The 20765-nt window shown below is 43.4% G+C and overlaps 1 protein-coding gene across 1 annotated transcript in view; it reads left to right on the forward strand.

Moving 5' to 3' along the window:
- Positions 1-19819, forward strand: part of LOC126456459 (uncharacterized) — a 262405-nt gene extending 242586 nt beyond the window's left edge. Inside the window, exons 7-9 of the mRNA XM_050092213.1 lie at positions 3216-3376; positions 13481-13612; positions 19364-19819. Of these exons, the coding sequence (XP_049948170.1) occupies positions 3216-3376; positions 13481-13612; positions 19364-19402 (332 nt within the window). The 3' untranslated portion in view covers positions 19403-19819. The remainder of the gene's footprint in view (positions 1-3215; positions 3377-13480; positions 13613-19363) is intronic.
- The last annotated feature ends 946 nt before the right edge of the window (positions 19820-20765 follow it).

Consider the following 20765-nt stretch of genomic DNA (forward strand, 5'->3'; position numbering starts at 1 on the left):
GCGCAGGAGAGCTTCTGTAAAGTTTGGAAGGTAGGAGACGAGATACTGGCAGAAGTAAAGCTGTGAGTACCGGACGTGAGTCGTGCATCGGTAGCTCAGATGGTAGAGCACTTGCCCGCAAAAAGGCAAAGGTCCCGAGTTCGAGTCTCGGTCGGGCAAACAGTTTTAATCTGCCAGGAAGTTTCAAGATATGTCAATGTTGAAACAAACGGTTACTAGCGGGAACAAATTTTAAAGTGCTAGAGGTTTTCATGACTAAAATTGTAAATATTTTAATGAATAAAATGTTTCCATACAAACTAATTGCATCCCTATGATCAGTAGTTTGAAAACTGTAGTGTGAATAATAAATTTTTATGACACATCGGATGAATAAGAATGTAGGAATTTTGGGTTCAAATTGGTTCAAATGACTCTGAGCACTATGGGACTTAACATCTGAGGTCATCGTCCCCCCAGAACTTAGAACTACTTAAACCTAACTAACCTAAGGTCATCACACACATCCATGCCCAAGACAGGATTCGAATCTGCGATCGTAGGGGTCTCGCGATTCCAGACTGAAGCGCCTGGAACCGCTCGGCCACAGTGGCCGGCTACTCAAACATACAAAAAAATCAGAATCAAGAAAATTAAATAAACATCATTCTCTGACAATAAATATAGTTTCAACAAGTATATAGTATAATGTGCGAGCAGCAGTTCTCGGTCAATCAGAACAAAACACACTTATTATAGGTCACGCGCACACTGTACAAAGGCGGGTTGCAAATTTGTTCGTCGATGTATATCAACGCCTGTCGACATATTAGGGTCTTGATTTAATTATCACTTCAACAGACAGTGTAGAGGCACAGTTACGAGAGCGCCATCTGTATCTACTCTTTAATAGGGAATGCTCACAGAAGAATTAGTGTGGTCCAAAAGTGTGAAGCAAGCAGGCAACCATGTCACGCAGATGTACTAGTGTTTCCTACAGACAACTGCGAGGGTCTGAATGGGGTCAAGGTATGGTCTTCCGAGTGGCGGGATGGTCCTTTCGGAGAACTGAGACACATGTTTGACGTTCTGCGTCATTTCTGCAACGATGCTGCTATCAGTTGTCACGTGACCATCCTCACACCCATATATGGGGCCCTGGATGTCAACGCAACACAGACGCCCACCAGGCTCGTAGTACTGTAAGGGCAGCAGTGGCAGATCGTACAGCTACCACAGCACAGATATGAGAGCTTGTGATCCCAGACGTGTCAACACGAACTGCTGCAAACTGGTTATTAGCAATGGGACTACAGGAACGCACACCTGTGGCTCGTCTTCCACTCACGCTGCAGCATCGATGTGCACGGTTCCTTAGCGATCTACCTTCGTCCAAATTACCAGCACAGGGATTTACTCCCATCCGTCCATTCGCTGGCACGCCTGCACCTGGGACAGGGCCAAACCAGTCGCCTCAGCTGGGCCGGGCACTGGGCAGCACCAGCTCGTGTTTAGCTGCTAGAAGAAATTCACCTCACCACTTACCAATTTCAGGCGGCTGAATAACTCGCCAACATATGCTTAACGTTACACACTGTACCTTCCGACTGTTCAGGCTGTTATAGCAAAGATATACCCAAATACACTACACGCCATTGAAATTGCTACACCACGAAGATGATGTGCTACAGACGCGAAATTTAACCGACAGGAAAAAGATGTTGTGATATGCAAATGATTAGCTTTTCAGAGCATTCACACAAGGTTGGCGCCGATGGCGACACCTACAACGTGCTGACATGAGGAAAGTTTCCAACCGATTTCTCATACACAAACAGCAGTTGACCGGCGTTGCCTGGTGAAACGTTGTTGTGACGCCTCGTGAAAGGAGGAGAAATGCGTACCATCACGTTTCCGACTTTGATCAAAGGTCGGATTGTAGCCTATCGCGATTGCGGTTTATCGTATCGCGACATTGCTGCTCGCGTTGGCCGAGATCCAATGACTGTTAGCAGAATATGGAATCGGTGGGTTCAGGAAGGTAATTTGGAACGGCGTGCTGGATCCCAACGGCCTCGTACCACTAGCAGTCGAGATGACAGGCATATTATCCGCATGGCTGTAACGGATCGTGCAGCCACGTCTCGATCCCCGAGTCAACAGATGGGGACATTTGGAAGACAACAACCATCTACACGAACAGTTTGACGACATTTGCAGCAGCATGGACTAACAGCTCGGAGACCACGGCTGCGGTTACCCTTGACGCTGCATCACAGACAGGAGCGCCTGCGATGGTGTACTCAACGACGAACCTGGATTCACGAATGGCACAACGTCATTTTTTTCGGATGAATCCAGGTTCTGTTTATAGCATCATGATGGTCGCATCCGTGTTTGGCGTCATCGCGGTGAAAGCACATTGGAAGCGTGTATTCGTCATCGCCATACTGGCGTATCACCCGGCGTGATGGTATGGGGTGCCATTGGTTACACGTCTCCGTCACCTCTTGTTCGCAATAACGGCACTCTGATCTGTAGACGATACATTTCAGATGTGTTACGACCCGTGGCTCTACCCTTCATTCTATCCCTGCTAAACCCAATATTGCTGCAGGATAATGCACGACCGCATGTTGCAGGTCCTGTACGGGCCTTTCTGGATACAGAAAATATTCGACCTGCTGCCCTGGCTAGCACATTCTCCAGATCTCTCACCAATTGAAAACGTCTGGTCATCGGTGACCGAGCAACTGGCTCGTCACAATACGCCAATCACTACTCCTGATGAACTGTGGTATCATGTTGAAGCTGCATGGGCAGCTGTACTTGTACACGCCATCCAAGGTCTGTTCGACTCAATGCCCAGGTGTATCAAGGCCGTTATTACGGCGAGAGGTGGTTGTTCTGGGTACTGATTTCTCAGGATATATGCACCCAAATTGCGTGAAAATGTAATCGCATTTCAGTTCTAGTGTAATATATTTGTTTAATGAATACTCGTTTATCATCTGCATTTTTTCTCGGTATAGCAATTTTAATGGCCAGTAGTGTACTTTGGAATATTTACGTTCTGATAGATGTGTTGCTTCAATTTACTGCCATTTACTACTATATATAATTAACAGAACTAAATGATAAAGAAAAAAGTAATCCTTCTTACAGGCCCACTAGTGCTATATTTCTGCCCACAGAGCGAAAACACAGTTTTGAAACTTGACCTCTGTCTGTTGCAGGAGGTCCTTGGGTACAGCAGTGGCTGGCGCGCAGTGCAGGCGCCGGAGCCGGAGGCGAAAGGAAGGCCGCGGAGGCGGTGGGGGCGGCGCGGGCGGCGGCGGCTGAGGCGGCGCGCAGGGCGGCGCACCGCAGCAGCTTCCGCCGCGGCTGGCGCGGATCGGTGAGTGGCGGCCGGCGCGGTCGGGACAGCAGGCGCTCGTTCCCGCCCCTGCCTCGACCTTTGGACTGAATCTCTGGACAGATCAGCTGGACACCAGATCGATTCCATATTCCTAGAGTCCCAGAAGGCTTTTGATACCGTTCTTCACAAGGGACTACTAATCAAATTGCGTGCATATGGAGTACCGTCTCAGTTGTGTGACTGGATTCGCGATTTCCTCTCAAAGAGGTCACAGTTCGTAGTGATAGACGGTAAATCATCGACTAGAACAGAAGTGATATCTGGCATTCCGCGAGGTAGTGTCATAGGCCGTCTGATGTTCCTGATTTACATAAATGATCTAGGTAATAATTTGAGCAGCCCCCTTAGATTATTTGTAGATGACGCTGCAATTTACCGTCTAGTAAAATCATCAGACGATCAATTCCAATTACAAAATGATCTAGAGAGAATTTCTATATGGTGCTAAAAGTGGCAATTGGCACTAAACAAAGAAAAGTGTGAGGTCATCCACACGGGTACTAAAAGGAATCCGATAAATTTTGGGTATACTATAAATCGCACAAATCCAAGGGCTGTCAGGCCGGCTAAATACCTAGGAATTACAATTCCGGGCAACTTAAATTGGAAAGACCACATAGATAATATTGTGGGGAAGGCGAAACAAAGACTGCGCTTTGTTGACAGAACACTTAGAAGATGCGACAAACCCACTAAAGAGACAGCCTACGTTACACTTGTCCGTCCTCTGCTAGAATATTGTTGCGCGGTGTGCGATCCTTACCAGGCAGGATTGGCGGAGTACATCGAAAAAGTGCAAAGAAGGGCAGCTCGTTTCGTGTTAATGCGCAATAGGGGTGAGAGTGTCACTCATATGATACGCGAGTTGGGGTGGCAGTCACTGAAACAAAGGCGGTTTTCTTTGCGGCGATATCTATTTACGAAATTTCAATCACCAACTTTCTCTTCCGTATGCGAAAATATTTTGTTGACACCCACTTACGTAGGGAGAAATGATCATCATAATAAAATAAGAGAAATCAGAGCTCGAACGGAAAGATTTAGGTGTTCCTCTTTCCCACACGCCATTCGGGAGTGGAATGGTAGAGAAGTAGTATGAAAATGCTTCGATGAACCCTCTGCCAGGCACTTAAGTCTGAATTGCAGAGTAACCATGTAGATGTAGACGTAGACACCAATGTCCACCTACCTTAGAGAGACCTCAACTACACTGACGGAAATGCAAAGTGTTGCATGATGATGCAACAATCTGATGTTCATCAAACTTTGTAGAGAGGTTCATCACGAAACAGGCATTAATTGACTAAACAGATGTTTCATCCGGATCCAATCTCCATCATCAGTATGAGGTGCGAGCCCCTCACAGGAATGAATGCAAACTAGTGTCCCATTTGGAACAGAAGCAGACAGCGTGAGAATATCATCTTGAGAAATTTCCTACCCTACCTGAAGCACATGCTCTGTCACTTCTTGAAGTCTACTGGCGGCAGGTTGGTGTAAAAGTACTGTATAACTCATACCTTCAGATCCCAGACATACTGTATCGGTCACAAATCAGAGGACAGCATGGGCCAGTCAAGCATCCGTAAAATCCTCAAGGCGTTTTTGTTCTGAACTGCAACAGTAATACGCCACTTAATAATCTGGTTATGCAGGGCATTTATCACGGATCACTTGCCCAGCGCAATGTCCAAGAAACTGGAAAAAAAGCGCTGCTGACTCCTCTGTAGAAGAAGCGCAGAAGAACAGATCCACAAAATTACAGACCAATTTCCCTAAAATCGAACGGCTGCAGAATCCTCGACATATTCTCAGTTTAAACATAATAAATTTTCTTCAGACCGAGGAGCTTGAGCATATGCAATAAATTCACAGATATGTGAGTCTCTCTAAGACTTCTTAAGTAATACAACTCAGTCAGTTATCCTCAACGGCGAGTGTTCAGCAGAGTCAAGGGTGTGCCGGGAAATTCTGACAGGATCGCTATTATTTTATACATACATAAATGTTCTAGCTGACGTGTGGGCAGCAATCTGCGATTGTTCGCCGATGATGCTGTGGGTACGGAAAGGTGTCGAAGATGAGTGACTGGATACAAGTTGACTAAGACAAAATTTCTAGTTGGAGTTTTGAATGCAGTTAGCTCTAAAGGTAGAAAAAATTTAAATTAATGCGGAAGAATAGGAAAAACAAACACGTGCTGTTCGGATACAGTATTATTAGTGTCCTGCTTGACACCGTCACGTCGTTTAAATACACTCCTGGAAATTGAAATAAGAACACCGTGAATTCATTGTCCCAGGAAGGGGAAACTTTATTGACACATTCCTGGGGTCAGATACATCACATGATCACACTGACAGAACCACAGGCACATAGACACAGGCAACAGAGCATGCACAATGTCGGCACTAGTACAGTGTATATCCACCTTTCGCAGCAATGCAGGCTGCTATTCTCCCATGGAGACGATCGTAGAGATGCTGGATGTAGTCCTGTGGAACGGCTTGCCATGCCATTTCCACCTGGCGCCTCAGTTGGACCAGCGTTCGTGCTGGACGTGCAGACCGCGTGAGACGACGCTTCATCCAGTCCCAAACATGCTCAATGGGGGACCGATCCGGAGATCTTGCTGGCCAGGGTAGTTGACTTACACCTTCTAGAGCACGTTGGGTGGCACGGGATACATGCGGACGTGCATTGTCCTGTTGGAACAGCAAGTTCCCTTGCCGGTCTAGGAATGGTAGAACGATGGGTTCGATGACGGTTTGGATGTACCGTGCACTATTCAGTGTCCCCTCGACGATCACCAGTGGTGTACGGCCAGTGTAGGAGATCGCTCCCCACACCATGATGCCGGGTGTTGGCCCTGTGTGCCTCGGTCGTATGCAGTCCTGATTGTGGCGCTCACCTGCACGGCCCCAAACACGCATACGACCATCATTGGCACCAAGGCAGAAGCGACTCTCATCGCTGAAGACGACACGTCTCCATTCGTCCCTCCATTCACGCCTGTAGCGACACCACTGGAGGCGGGCTGCACGATGTTGGGGCGTGAGCGGAAGACGGCCTAACGGTGTGCGGGACCGTAGCCCAGCTTCATGGAGACGGTTGCGAATGGTCCTCGCCGATACCCCAGGAGCAACAGTGTCCCTAATTTGCTGGGAAGTGGCGGTGCGGTCCCCTACGGCACTGCGTAGGATCCTACGGTCTTAGCGTGCATCCGTGCGTCGCTGCGGTCCGGTCCCAGGTCGACGGGCACGTGCACCTTCCGCCGACCACTGGCGACAACATCGATGTACTGTGGAGACCTCACGCCCCACGTGTTGAGCAATTCGGCGGTACGTCCACCCAGCCTCCCGCATGCCCACTTACGCCCTCGCTCAAAGTCCGTCAACTGAACATACGGTTCACGTCCACGCTGCCGTGGCATACTACCAGTGTTAAAGACTGCGATGGAGCTCCGTATGCCACGGCAAACTGGCTGACACTGACGGCGGCGGTGCACAAATGCTGCGCAGCTAGCGCCATTTGACGGCCAACACCGCGGTTCCTGGTGTGTCCGCTGTGCCGTGCGTGTGATCATTGCTTGTACAGCCCTCTCGCAGTGTCCGGAGCAAGTATGGTGGGTCTGACACACCGGTGTCAATGTGTTCTTTTTTCCATTTCCAGGAGTGTATCTGAGCGTAACGTTCCAAAGCGATATGAAATGAAGCAAGCATTTGATGTATCTACATAAAACTGCAGTCACTTTCTTGAATAATTATTTATTTTTCATGAACCGGTTTTCGAACCTTTTCAGGTTCGTCTTCAGATGGGTTTCTGAAAGTTGCATCACTGTTTCTACCATAATTCTGGGTGCTGGCTCTGTGACAAATGGTTAAAATGGATCTGGGCACTATGGGACTTAACATCTGAGATCATCAGTCCCCTAGACTTAGAGCTACTTAAACCTAACTAACCTAAGGACTTCACAAACATCCATGCCAGAGGCAGGATTCGAACCTGCGACCGCATCAGCAGCGCGGTTCCGGACTGAAGCGCCTAGAACCGCTCGGCCACAGCGGCCGGCGGCTCTGTGACAAAAAGATGGAACACGCTTTAATGTATCGCCGCGATTACTGGCTATCTGTCAATATGGATGCAAAATTTTAGTTTTATACTTACTGCTACAGTATAGGCGGTTATTTTCTGTTAGCGTGCATCTGTCTGCTTCCATTCTGATGACCAGTTGGTACATCACTTCACACACTTTTGCACAATATGTATGCATTTACACTTTGATACTGAAACTTTTCCAGCACCCAGAAAATGCTATACAGCTGTTGCTTGTAACCAAGATCTTCTACATCTACATCGACATGGATACTCAGCAAATCGCATTTAAATGCCTGCCAGAGGGTTCATTGAACCACCTTCACAATTCTATATTATGTAAGTAGGCTATTTAGGTTTTTATATTGGTAACGCCACGTAGCGCTCTGTATGAAAATCACTGGCTGTGCTGTGTGCAGTCTGTGGCTAGTTTGCATTGTTGTCTGCCGGTGTTGGGCAGCTGGATGTGAACAGCGCATAGCGTTGCGCAGTTGGAGGTGAGCCGCCAGCAGTGGTGGATGTAGGGAAGTGAGATGTCGGATTTTTGAGAGCTGATGATCTGGACGTGTGTCCATCAGAAACAGTACATTTGTAAGAATGGATGTCATGAACTGCTATATATATTATGACTTTTGAACACTATTAAGGTAAATACATTGTTTGTTCTCTATCAAAATCTTTCATTTGCTAACTATGTCTGTCAGTAGTTAGTGCCTTCAGTAGTTTGAATCTTTTATTTAGCTGGCAGTAGTGGCGCTCGCTGTATTGCAGTAGTTCGAGTAACGAAGATTTTTGTGAGGTAAGTGATTTGTGAAAGGTATAGGTTAATGTTAGTCAGGGCCATTCTTTTGTAGGGATTATTGAAAGTCAGATTGCGTTGCGCTAAAAACTATTGTGTGTCAGTTTAGTGTTGATCAGAATACGTAAAGAGCGAAATGTCTGAGTACGTTCAGTTTTGATCAGCTGTTTGAAAATCAAATAATCTTTCCGTATGAGCTGTGGTTTCTCCCTATGTAGGTCGGTGTCAACAAAATATTTTCGCATTCGGAGCAGAAAGTTGGTGATTGGAATTTCGTGAGAAGATTCCATCGCAACGAAAAACCCCTTTCTTTTAATGGTGTCTAGCCCAAATCCTGTATCATTTCGGTTACACTTTCTCCCCTTTTTCGCGATAATTCAAAACGTGCTGCCCTTCTTTCAACTTTTTCGATGTACTCCGTCAGTTCTATGTGGTAAGGATCCCACACCGCACAGCAGTATTCTAAAAGAGGACGGAGAAGCTTAGTGTAGGCAGTCTCCTTAGTATCTCTGCTACATCTTCTAAGTGTCCTGCCAGTAAAACGCAGTCTTTTCTTATCTTCCCGCACAACATGTTCTATGTGTTCCTTCTAATTTAAGGTGTTCGTAATTGTAATTCCTAGGTATTTGGTTGAATTTACGGACTTTACGTTTGACTGATTTATCGTGTAACCAAAGTATAAGAGCTGAATAGGACTTTAGCACTCATGTGGATCACCTCACACTTTCCGCTATTTAGTGTGAACTGCCAATTTTGGCACCATTCAGATATCTTCTCCAAATCGTTTTGCAATTTGTTTTGATCTTCTGATGACTTTACTAGACGATAAACGACAGCATCATCTGCAAACAACCTAAGACGGCTGCTCAGATTGTCTCCCAAATCGTTTATATAGCTAAGGAACAGCAAAGGGCCTATAACACTACCTTTGGGAACGCCAGAAATCAATTCTATTTTACTCGATGACTTTCCGTCAATTACTACGAACTGTGACCTCTCTAACAGGAAATCACAAATCCAGTCACATAACTGAGACGATATTCCATAAGCACGCAATTTCACTACAAGCCGATTGTGTGGTACAGTGCAAAGTCTTCCGGAAATCCAGAAATACGAAATCGATCTGAAATGCCTTGTCAATAGCACTCAACACTTCAAGCGAATAAAGAGCTACTTGTGTTTCACAGGAATGATGTTTTCTAAACACATGTTGACTGTGTGTCAATAGACCGTTTTCTTCGAGGTAATTCATGGTGTTCGAACACAATATATACTCCAAAATCGTGCTGCATATCGACGTTAACAATATGGGCCTGTAATGTAGTGGATTACTCCCGCTACCTGTCTTGAATATTGGTGTAACCTGTGGAACTTTCCAGTCTTTGGGTACGGATCTTTCGTCTAGAAAACGGTTGTATATGATTGTTAAGTAAGGTTCTACTGCATCATCATACTCTGAAAGAAACCTAACTAGTATTCAGTCTGGACCAGAAGACTTGCTTTTATTAAGTGATTTAAGTTGCTTCACTACTCCCAGAATATTTACTTCTACGTCATTCATGTTGGCAGGGTCTTGATTCGAATTCTGAAATAGTTACTTCGTCTTCTTTTGTGAAGGCATTTCGGAAGGCTGTGTTCAGTAACTCTGCTTTGGCAGCACTGTCTTCGATAGTATCTATACTGCTATCGCGCAGAGAAGGCATTGATCGTGTCTTGCCGCTCACATACTTCGCATATGACCTGAATCTCTTTTGATTTTCTGTCAGGTTTCGAGACAGTTTCGTTGTGGAAACTATTATAAGCATCTCGCGTTAAAGTCTGCGTTAATTCTCGAGATTCTGTAAAAGATCGCCACTCTTGGGGATTTTGCGTCTGTTTAAATTTGGCAGCTTTGTTTTGTTGCTTCTGCAACAGTGTTCTGACCCGTTTTGTGTACCAAGGAGGATCAACTCCGCCGTTTGTTAATTTATTTGGTATAAATCTCTCAATTGCTGCCGATACTATTTCTTTGAATTCAAGCCGCGTCTGGTCTAGACTTATACTATTAATTTGGAAGGAGTGGAGATTGCCTCTCAGGAAGGCGTCAAGCGAATTTTTATCTGCTTTTTGAATAGGTATATTTTTCGTTTATTTTTGGAGGATTTGGGGGTAACGATATTCAGTCTCGCTACGACAACCCTGTATTCATGAATCCCGGTATCGGTTTCGATGCTCGTTATTAACTCAGGATTATTTCTTGCTAAGAGGTTAAATGTGTGTTCACAACCGTTTACTCTTCGTCTGGGCTCATGAACTAACTGCTCGAAATAATTTTCAGAGACTTTGTTTAGCATAATTTCGGATGATGTTTTATGCGCACCTCCGGAATTAAACATGTATGTTCGGCAGCATATCGAGGGTACATTAAAGTCACCACCAACTATAATCGTATGAGTCGGGTACGTCTTTGAAATCAAACTCTTGACAAAAAGATACCATAGACCCACCTTGCTCATAGATGTAATTTGTTCTTGTTTACATGTATAAATGTCGATATATGAGAAAATATTTTAATCGGATTGGCGTTAATACGAGAGCACAAAATAAAATAAATAAATGAATTATTACAAGAACAAACTTCAAGTGATCTGATGTCTTATTTCTTTTCGTATATTAACGTTTAATACAGTCAATTTATGAGCAAATACTTTAATCAAGATTGGCATTGATATGAATGCCCAGGAGTAAAATAATGCAGAGTTACAGTATTTACAATTAGATGCAACTGTTTGAATGATCATGAACATTTTATTTAAATTTAAAACAATTGCAAACCTTCAAACGAACTGCTGACTTCTGTTCTTACATTAACACGATCTGGAACATTGATAAGATTAGATTCTGTTTATTTTAGCTAAAGGTAACATGTATAAAAATTATAGTATTTGTAAAGAACTAGAGCTGTTTGTATGAAGTGATGTACCAACTGGTCATCAAAATGGAAGCAGAGAGATGGACACTAACGGAGAAAAGCCGCCCATGCTGTCATAGTAAGAACAAAACTAAAATTTTGCATCTATATTGATAGATAAACAATACCCCTGGCGATACATTAAAGCATGATCCATCTTCTTGTCACAGAGCCAGCACCCAGCATTATGCTAGAAATAGTGATGTAATTTCCGGAAAACCATCCGACGATGAACGCGAAAAGGTTCGAAAACCGGTTTATGAAATAATAAATAAATATTCAACAAAGCGACTGGTTACAGTTTTACGTATTTATATTGAGCTGACAGTCATGGGTTCTAAAATATCCGTAATGAATAAGTTTAAACATATGTTGACTGTGGTAGGGTAGGCGAATGGTCGACTTCGGTTTATTGGGAGAATTTTAGGAAAGTGTGGTTCATCCGCAAAGCAGACGACATATAGAATGCTACTGCGATGCATTCTTGAGTAATGCTTGAGTGTTTGGGATCCCCACCAGGTTGGATTAACGGAAGACATAGAAGTAATTCAGGGTCGGGCTGCTACATTTGTTACCCGTAAGTTTCAACAGTGTGCAAGTGTTACAGAGATGCTTCCGGAACTCAAATGAGAATCCCTGGAGGGAACGAGCCATTCTTTTCGAAAAGAACACTACTGAAAAAAATTTAGAACACTGGCACTTGAAGCAGACTGCAGAACGATTCTACTGCCGCCAACTTACATTTCACTTAAGGACCACGAAGATAAAAGCACTCCGTCGTCGGCCACGAGTGGCCTACCGGGACCATCCGACCGCCGTGTCATCCTCAAGGAGGATGCGGATGGGAGGGGCGTGGGGTCAGCACACCGCTCTCCCGGTCGTTATGATGGTATTCTTGACCGAATCCGCTACTATTAGGTGGAGCAGCTACTCAATTGACATCACAAGGCTGAGTGCACACCGAAAAATGGTAACAGCGCATGGTGGTTGGATGGTCACCCATCCTAGTGCCGGCCACGCCCAACAGCGCTTAACTACGGTGATCTCACGGGAACCGGTGTATCCACTGCGGCAAGGCCGTTGCCACCACGAAGATACAAGAAATTAGGGGTCATACGGAGGCATATAGAGAGTCGTTTTTCCCTCGCTCTATTTGCGAGTGAAATAGAAAAGGAAATTAATAGTAGTAGTATGCGGTGGCTTATGAACCATGTATGTATATGTAGAGGTAGATGTTGATGATTTATGTGTAATCAAGTAATAATAAGCTGCCAGTACCAGGCAAAATAAGTATACTACAAGCGAGTATTCAATAGCTTTTCACGAAGTGCCAACTTTCTTTCTAACTTACTGTCAAATTATATTTCAACTAAAGTTCAGTCTTGATCACAACACTTATGTCTCAATAACATAGGTGACCGGTTTCGGTTATATTTATATAACCATCTTCAGATCCATGGCTTCCTTGGAGGATGGTAGGCGGAGCTCTCCTCAGCTGCTACGAAGTCAACTCTCAATAACGTAGGTGACCGGTTTCGGTTGTATTTCTATAGCCATCTTCAGACCCATGGCTTCCTTAGAGGATGGTAGCGGAGCTCTCCTCAGCTGCTACGAAGTCAACTGATCAGTTGACTTCGTAGCAGCTGAGGAGAGCTCCGCCTACCATCCTCCAAGGAAGCCATGGGTCTGAAGATGGTTATATAAATATAACCGAAACCGGTCACCTATGTTATTGAGACATAAGTGTTGTGATCAGGACTGAACTTTATTTAAAATATAATACTCTATTGATCACTGTTTCGAAAAATGTTTACCAAAATTACTGTCAGATACTTGAAAGGAATTAGTTTATTGGTAGTTAGCTCTTACACAGCATACAGATTAAGTTTCTATGAAGTTCCTGTGATATTTTGATGTATACCTTGGCTCGTTCCACATCTACATCTCTTTTTTGCTGGGGTCCACGATATACGATGAATGAAGGATCGAATGTATTGGCACATTCTTCTCCTATAGGAACTGTTTTCTTTGTGTAATGAAAATAAATTGGTATGGAGATGAAACTTCAGTCAACATTTTCCACAGGAATGGAAATACCAGAGTGAATTAACATATCTTTATGCCAAATAATTGTGTGGAGTTGGCAACATCAACATTTGTAACATATTTCAAGTTACTAAGGAGGGTTTCCAAGTTAATATGCTGCCGTCAGATATCTGATCTGTGTCTCGGTTTCCAGGGGTCACGTGACACGGCGCACGACGAGAGCTGGGGGCGGCGGCGCGAGTACAGCTACGGAGACGGCGGAGCCGTGGGCGGAGGCGGCAGCAGCGCCGACCTGGTGACCGGGGGCGGAGTTCTCCTCTGGCAGGTAGGGCAGCAGGGTAAAGGCCACGTTAGTTAATGAGCAGGTGGCGAGAGTATGGAGGAGAAGGGACAGGCCAATGCCCATAGTTGAGAACAAAATTTCTCTGCCTCGTGATGACTGGGTGTTGTGTGATGTCCTTAGGTTAGTTAGGTTTAAGTAGTTCTAAGTTCTAGGAGACTGATGACCATAGATGTTAAGTCCCATAGTGCTCAGAGCCATTTGAACCATTTTTTTAGAACAAAATGACTGTCGAAAAGTATACAAAACTAAATATCGTAATCTTTAGCGACTCTTTCCTTTCTGGAAAACAGGCATAATGAGGCAGCCTTAATGGGTCTAAGACTGGCCAACTCAGGTGTAGTAGAGCGTCGGTCGTCAATTTAGACGCTAGGCGTGATACGAAACCAGAAACATTAACTTGGACATCCTATTCAAAACTAAATCGGATACATTAAAATGCACTTAAAGAACTAGAGTTGTAACATGGACCCAATGAGAAATATTAACGGACCTGAGAAACCACGGTCTGTGTGGAGCTAAGACGTAATGCAAATGGACAGAATCAGAAAGACAATTCATAAAAGCTCCAAAGCATAAGCAACGGTATTATAACAAAAGTCATTTAAAATTATAAAACCTTGTTCCTAGTGCTATTAAGAACAGCAGATATGTTTGCTAACCTTCCACACTATGTGTATTACAATACTGCTTGTAGTAGTTGACAGCCTACTACTACGCAAATTTTTCATAAATATGCATATTTCGTCTTTTTAGATCAATCTGAAGATCACCATAATGATTGAAACCGGTAATTAAATAAAACAAAATTTGCAATTAGAGACTGTTGTGGTATTTACGATATATAATTACTCTTGTCTTCCTTTGTTATTGCTCCTGCTGTCACGTTCTGCTTTAATAGCAACATCAGATCAGATCTGGTGAATAATATGTAGTCGGGGCTAAACATCTGAACATCAAAAACCAAACAAAAACAATCGTCGCTGGCTGCTACTATATTCGTCAAGTATTTGACAATGACGGCACTTAGCGACTTCCAGCAATCTTTACAAGTAATTTCAAACCTTTTCATACCTTTTCTCGCTGACACTTCCCACAAAATAATGAAACCAAAAAAGTTTATCGCTTACTACATTTTCGCTGTTTATGCCGTAAAACTCTAGCATCAGACATGACGTTTTAATTTATTACTTCTTTATTACTATATATGCAGCACATTTTGCAGACACTACACATATATACCACTGCGTGTGCTTTCAAAATTATATCACTGTATGACACATAGTTAGACAATACGACATCATAAATATCGAGATGCTTCAAAAGAATGTTGTATACATAATAGCTCGATTCTTTGAAGAATCGTGGTGGATGGGGTAACTGGTTTCCTATAATTCGGCAACATCCTTTGTTCAAACGTTACCCAAACAGGGTAATGAGTAGAAGGCAAGTCGTAAACGCGCCACACGCACAATGATGCAATTGCTGCTGCAGGCAATCACAACAGACAGCCTTAAACTTTGGTGCCAACGTGAGTCTATCACGTCCTGGAATCATTCATCACTTTACGGATCACTAGGTCTTCCAACAAGATGTTAGCTCATCTCGATGGCAAATATGTTGCAGACGATTAAAATAACGGCATACGAAGGTAGCATGCAGCAAAAGTCAATCTAGCATGAAGTAAAATACATGTATTGATATCCAAATTACTTGTATTTCAGCGCATTCTTAACGCTACCTACATTCTGAATGTGACTGAAGATTACGCAGTGAGTTCCTCGATCAGAAATCACTTTTTTTTACTGTTGAATGTTTAGGAGAAGATCGCGCTATGCCTCGAACACTGGCAGTATAATAACCCACTGACACTACGGCTCATTGTCCCACAGTATTTACATTCGCGTTGGTCGGAGTCCCACGAACGTGAATCCGTTAGTTCCGGAGGAAATCTCTCACCCACTGAAAACATCTGGTTATGGGTTGCTGAGAAACTAGCAAACCGCCACTAACCAGACACTGTAGTTGGAGAGCTCTGGCGTAGGACTGGGGCAGCATGTAATGAAATACCCACAGCAGTCATTCAAGCTCAGTTCGACTTGGATGTTCGATGCCTACACGGAAGAAAGCCATTGCTAAAGCCAGAGGTAGTAACCCTGTGTGACAAATTTTGCATCCTGTATAGCCCCCAAATCATCCACAGTTTTTATCACATGTATGTCCTAATATCCAGCATACCCCCAGTAACGTGAAATTCCGGTATTAGTTGTCTTCGCAGCGTTCCGGAGATCCAGATGTACGACTCAAGTATTTCCAGCAGTCACTCTTGCCTACTCAATACTCATTCTTAGTCGGAATAGAGCGGATTATATTTCTTAAATAAAGTAACAGCAGGTCATCTCAATGTTCCAAGACTCCAATTGGAAACATATTCTTCATCGGTATTCCTTTGTTTAGCATCATAATTTTATCTTTCACACACTGTTCGAAAAGAAACATTAAACAATGTATTAGCCACCTCTAGTTCATAGGGCAAGGGTACCCTTTGCTTATCTTTGGAAGTACACTGTCCGAAAAATTAGTTAACCGTGAAATATGACGTCGATTTTGAAACGATGACTGCATATGTCACCTGGGGGACAATAGATGTACCGATAACGGTTCCAACGTCGTCCGCCAACAGATAGCGAGTGGCATAGCTACCACAACAACATCGGTGTCTACTCTTAAATAGGGAATGCTGACAGCCAGAGGCTCCAGTGTGGTGCAAACGTGTGAAGCAAGCAGGCAACCATGCCACGGAGACGCACTTGTGCTTCCTACAACCAACTGAACGAATTTGAAAGGGGTCAATTTGTGGCCTTCCGTGTGGCGGGATTGTACTGTCGGAGAACTGCCACACACGTTGGACGTGCTGCGTCATTTCTCCAACGATGCTGGTATCAGTGGTCAAGTCAACATTCTCACACCCGTAGACGAGCTTCTGGCCGTCCACACAGCACAGACGATCGCCAGGATCATCGTAGCAGTGACAAATAGAACAGCTACCATGGCAAAGATAAGAGGACTTGTGCGCTCAGACGTGTCAACACGAACTTTTTCGAACCGGTTATTAGTAGTGGGACTACGGGTACACACACTTCTATCCCGTCTTCCATTCACGACACAGTATCAACGAGCACGGCACGACTGGTACCGCCAGAGTATCACAAGGAACATGGAATGGCGCACCAGATTCTGTCTGCACGGAAGTGATGGTTGTCTGCGTTTGCGATGTAGACCTGGTTAGCGCTGTCTCGTAAAGTGCATTCGTCCAAGACACACTGCCCCACCCCAGGTCTTATAATCTGGGGTGCGTTCACTTTCGACGTTTCTGCAGGGGACGCTAATCATCATTCAGTTTGTGCAGAATGCTGTTCGATCTGTTATTTTGCCATTCTTGGAACAGGTAGGTGATGTGATGTTCCAACAGAATCACGCTCGCCCACACACTGTCTATGAAACTCAATGTGCTCTGCAAGACCTGCAGCAACTTCCCTGGCCAGCACGAGCTCCGGACTGGCCTCCAGTGGAATACGTGTGCGATATGACGGGACGAGAAATCACTCGTGTCACCCGTCAACCAACAGCTACGCGAACACGTCGAGCAGGTGTGGAAGAACGAATCCCAGGATAGTATTGAGCATCTGTACGATGGACTGGATGTCAGAGTCAGCCTCTGCATTGCCACATGTGGAGGCTACACCACGTACTGTTACGGGTGTCTCAGAATGGGTCGATACCTGGTACCTCTGAACCGCTTGTGCTACTCTTCTGTATATGTAATCATTCCATGTACTCCAAATGCACTGTTCCAACAATAAATCTTGAGTGAATTGGGTACATCTAAAAGGGTGCACTAATTTTTTTACTGGGGTGTATAATTCCCTCGGCTTCATTTTAGGGTACTCACCATATTGAAAAATTCATTATGCACCAAAGAAGACGAAGTAAATATTCCTGAATTCCAATCAAGAACAACTGCCAAGATGAGAAACATACAAGTAGATATCCTCGGAGTAACGAAGCAGCTTAAATCACTTAATAAAGGCAAGACCTCCGGTCCAGATTGTATACCAGTCAGGTTCCTCTCAGAGTACGCCATGCTGATAAAATAGCTCCACATTTAGCAATTATATACAACCACTCTCTCACAGAAAGATTCGTACCTAAAGACTGGAAAATTGCTCAAGTCACACCAATACCCAAAAAGGGAAGTAGCAGTAATCCCCTGAATTACAGGCCTATATCACTAACGTAGATTTGCATTAGGATTTTGGAACACTATGAAGTACCTTGAAGAAAACGATTTATTGGCACATAGTCAGCACAGATTCAGAAAATATCGCTCTTGTGAAACACAACTAGCTCTTTATACTCATGAAGTGATAAGTGCCATCGACATGGGGTGTCAAATTGATTCAGTATGTTTAGATTTTCATAAGGCTTTCGACACCGTTCCTCACAAGCGTCTTCTAACCAAACTGCGTAAGAAAGGTAACAGTTCGTAGTAATAGACGGAAAGTCATCGAGTAAAACAGAAGTAATATCCGGCGTTCCCCAAGGAAGTGTTGCAGGCCCTCTATTGTACCTGATCTATATTAACGACATAGGAGTCAATCTGAATAGCCGTCTTAGATTGTTTGCAGATGATGCTGTCACTTACCGTCTTGTAAAGTCATCAGATGATCAAAACGACTTGCAAAATAATTTAGATAAGATATCTGTAAGGTGCGAAAAGTGGCAGTTGCCCATGAATAAGGAAAAGTGTGAAGTTATTCACATGAGCACTAAAAGAAATCAGCTAAATTTCGACTACGCGATAAGTCACACAAATCTGAAGGCTGTAAATCCAACTAAATACTTAGGGATTATAATTACAAATAACCTAAATTGGAACGATCGCATAGATAATATTGTGTGTAGAGCAAACCAAAGACTGCGATTCATTGACAGAACACTTAGAAGGTGCAACAGGTCTCCTATAGAGACTGCTTACACCACGCTTGTCCGCCCTATTCTGGAGTATTGCTGTGCGGTGTGGGATCCGCATCAGGTGGGACTGACGGATGACATCGTAAAAGTACAAAGAAGGGCAGCTCGTTTTGAATCATCGTGAAATACGGGAGATAGTGTCACAGACGTGATACGTGAATTGGAGTGGCAATCATTAAAACAAAGACGTTTTTCGTTGCGAAGGGATCTTCTCATGAAATTCCAACCACCAGTTTTCTCCTCCGATTGCGAAAACATTCTGTTGACACCCACCCACATAGGGAGAAATGATCATCACGATAAAATAAGAGAAAACAGGGCTCGCACAAAAAAAATTAAGTGCTCGTTTTTTCCGCGTACCGTTCGAGAGTGGAACGCAGATACGACGCTAAAACACCTGTAAAGGAAATGATTTTGACTGTTATATGACATTAAAGACACTTACAGCCATGAAGCGTCCGTTGATATCGCCGCTACCTCAATACAGTCATTGAAGGCACCACTACAATTTTCACGAGTGTTTCGCGAAATGTGCAAGTTTTCACCGTTCTCTTATTAGCATGTGCTAAAGTAATCCAGTTTCTTGATAACCAAACGTGAAATACGTTTCGCCTTACCCAGAGGAAAACTTAAATGATCATTTCAATTCCTGTTTGTGTCTGAGTTACTGTCTGATAGATTTTCTCTCTCTCTCTGTTTCAGCCATGGGGCCTGTGGCAACCTGGAATGCTGTATTTATGATCTGAAGTCTCCGCTTGATCTTCAAATGCGACAGCTGTAAATAGATGCGTGACGTTCCAGTAATCATCTTAAAGAAAAGCGAGTGTAAATTCCTTATCACGGACAGAACTGTGTCTTACAATGACAGAATAATGACCTTTCCTGAGTGACTCTCCTGCTGGTTATATGGTCAAGTTATCCAAGTTCTTAACTGTAGAATTGAAGTATTGAAATGCAAGTACACAATATGCCAGTGTGAGATATTATAATCCATCAAATCATGACCTCGATAAGGAACAACTCTTTTTTCTTTACTGTCAGACTAGAATATTTAAGTATGTGATCTGCTTAAGTTTTCCATAGGACAAAATAATTTACGCTTGTATTATTATAAAATTAAATATTTGATTTTTATTTATTTTCCAGCTATAGCTTTTTGTACTGTTTAATAAAGTATATGTAAAGAAACAGATGAATTTGATGTGTTTTTTATGTGTACTATCCCTAATTTTAGTTCTGTTAATTCAGTTTTCGTTTCTGTTATTGTTGTTAGGGTGGGAATGGCTTTTCACATCAAGTTATGACATTTACCTGTCAGAATAATTGACGAGCCTATACTCCTTCTGGCCTTCATAAATATAGTTTGAGAGAAAGAAAGACAAAATTTTCCACCTAATTATATTCAGTATTTGAGAAAGAATTCCATTTATTGGTCAACACCTATCACGCTAGTTTTTTCACTATAAACCATTTAAAACTAACTTTCACCGCACCTTATCCTTCAGTATGTTTTTTTTTAGTCATAACCCACTACATGTAAGCATTTAATTATGACAGAGATTGTCTTATACCTTGGTACAAAGTCAAGAATAATGTCGCATCATAGTTTAGAATAATATACTGATGCATTATGTATTTTCATTGTCTACCCCAGCGCAACTTTGGTAGATGTTACCAAAACTTGATAGTAACTTAGTGATAAAACAGGGCACTTCAGTGACAGAAAAAGAAAGTAAAATTATTTCACAAAGTGTGCACTTATCAACTTATTTATTCATCACAGCTTCTATACTGGAGTAACGTAAGTTATACTTTTGTTGATGATTCTACTAAAATATTTTCAAAACATTCTATGCTCACAGGATTAAAAATTATCTAGTGCTTTAGAAGCAATTTCAACTGAAATTGTCGCTTATGCTGTATTAATAACTAACCAGTGTCTCTCCTATCCTTGCTCATATAACATCAGTTGAGGTCATTTGCTTCATGGAAATGAAATGAGCGTTTGGCGTCATTGGCCGAGAGGCCCCTTGCAGAGCAGGTCCGGCCACCTTGGTGCAGGTCTTATTCTATTCGACGCCACATTGGGCGACCTGCGCGCCGG

The sequence above is a fragment of the Schistocerca serialis genome, chromosome 1, assembly GCF_023864345.2.
Source record: "Schistocerca serialis cubense isolate TAMUIC-IGC-003099 chromosome 1, iqSchSeri2.2, whole genome shotgun sequence".
In the NCBI taxonomy this organism is placed as follows: Eukaryota; Metazoa; Arthropoda; class Insecta; order Orthoptera; family Acrididae; genus Schistocerca; species Schistocerca serialis.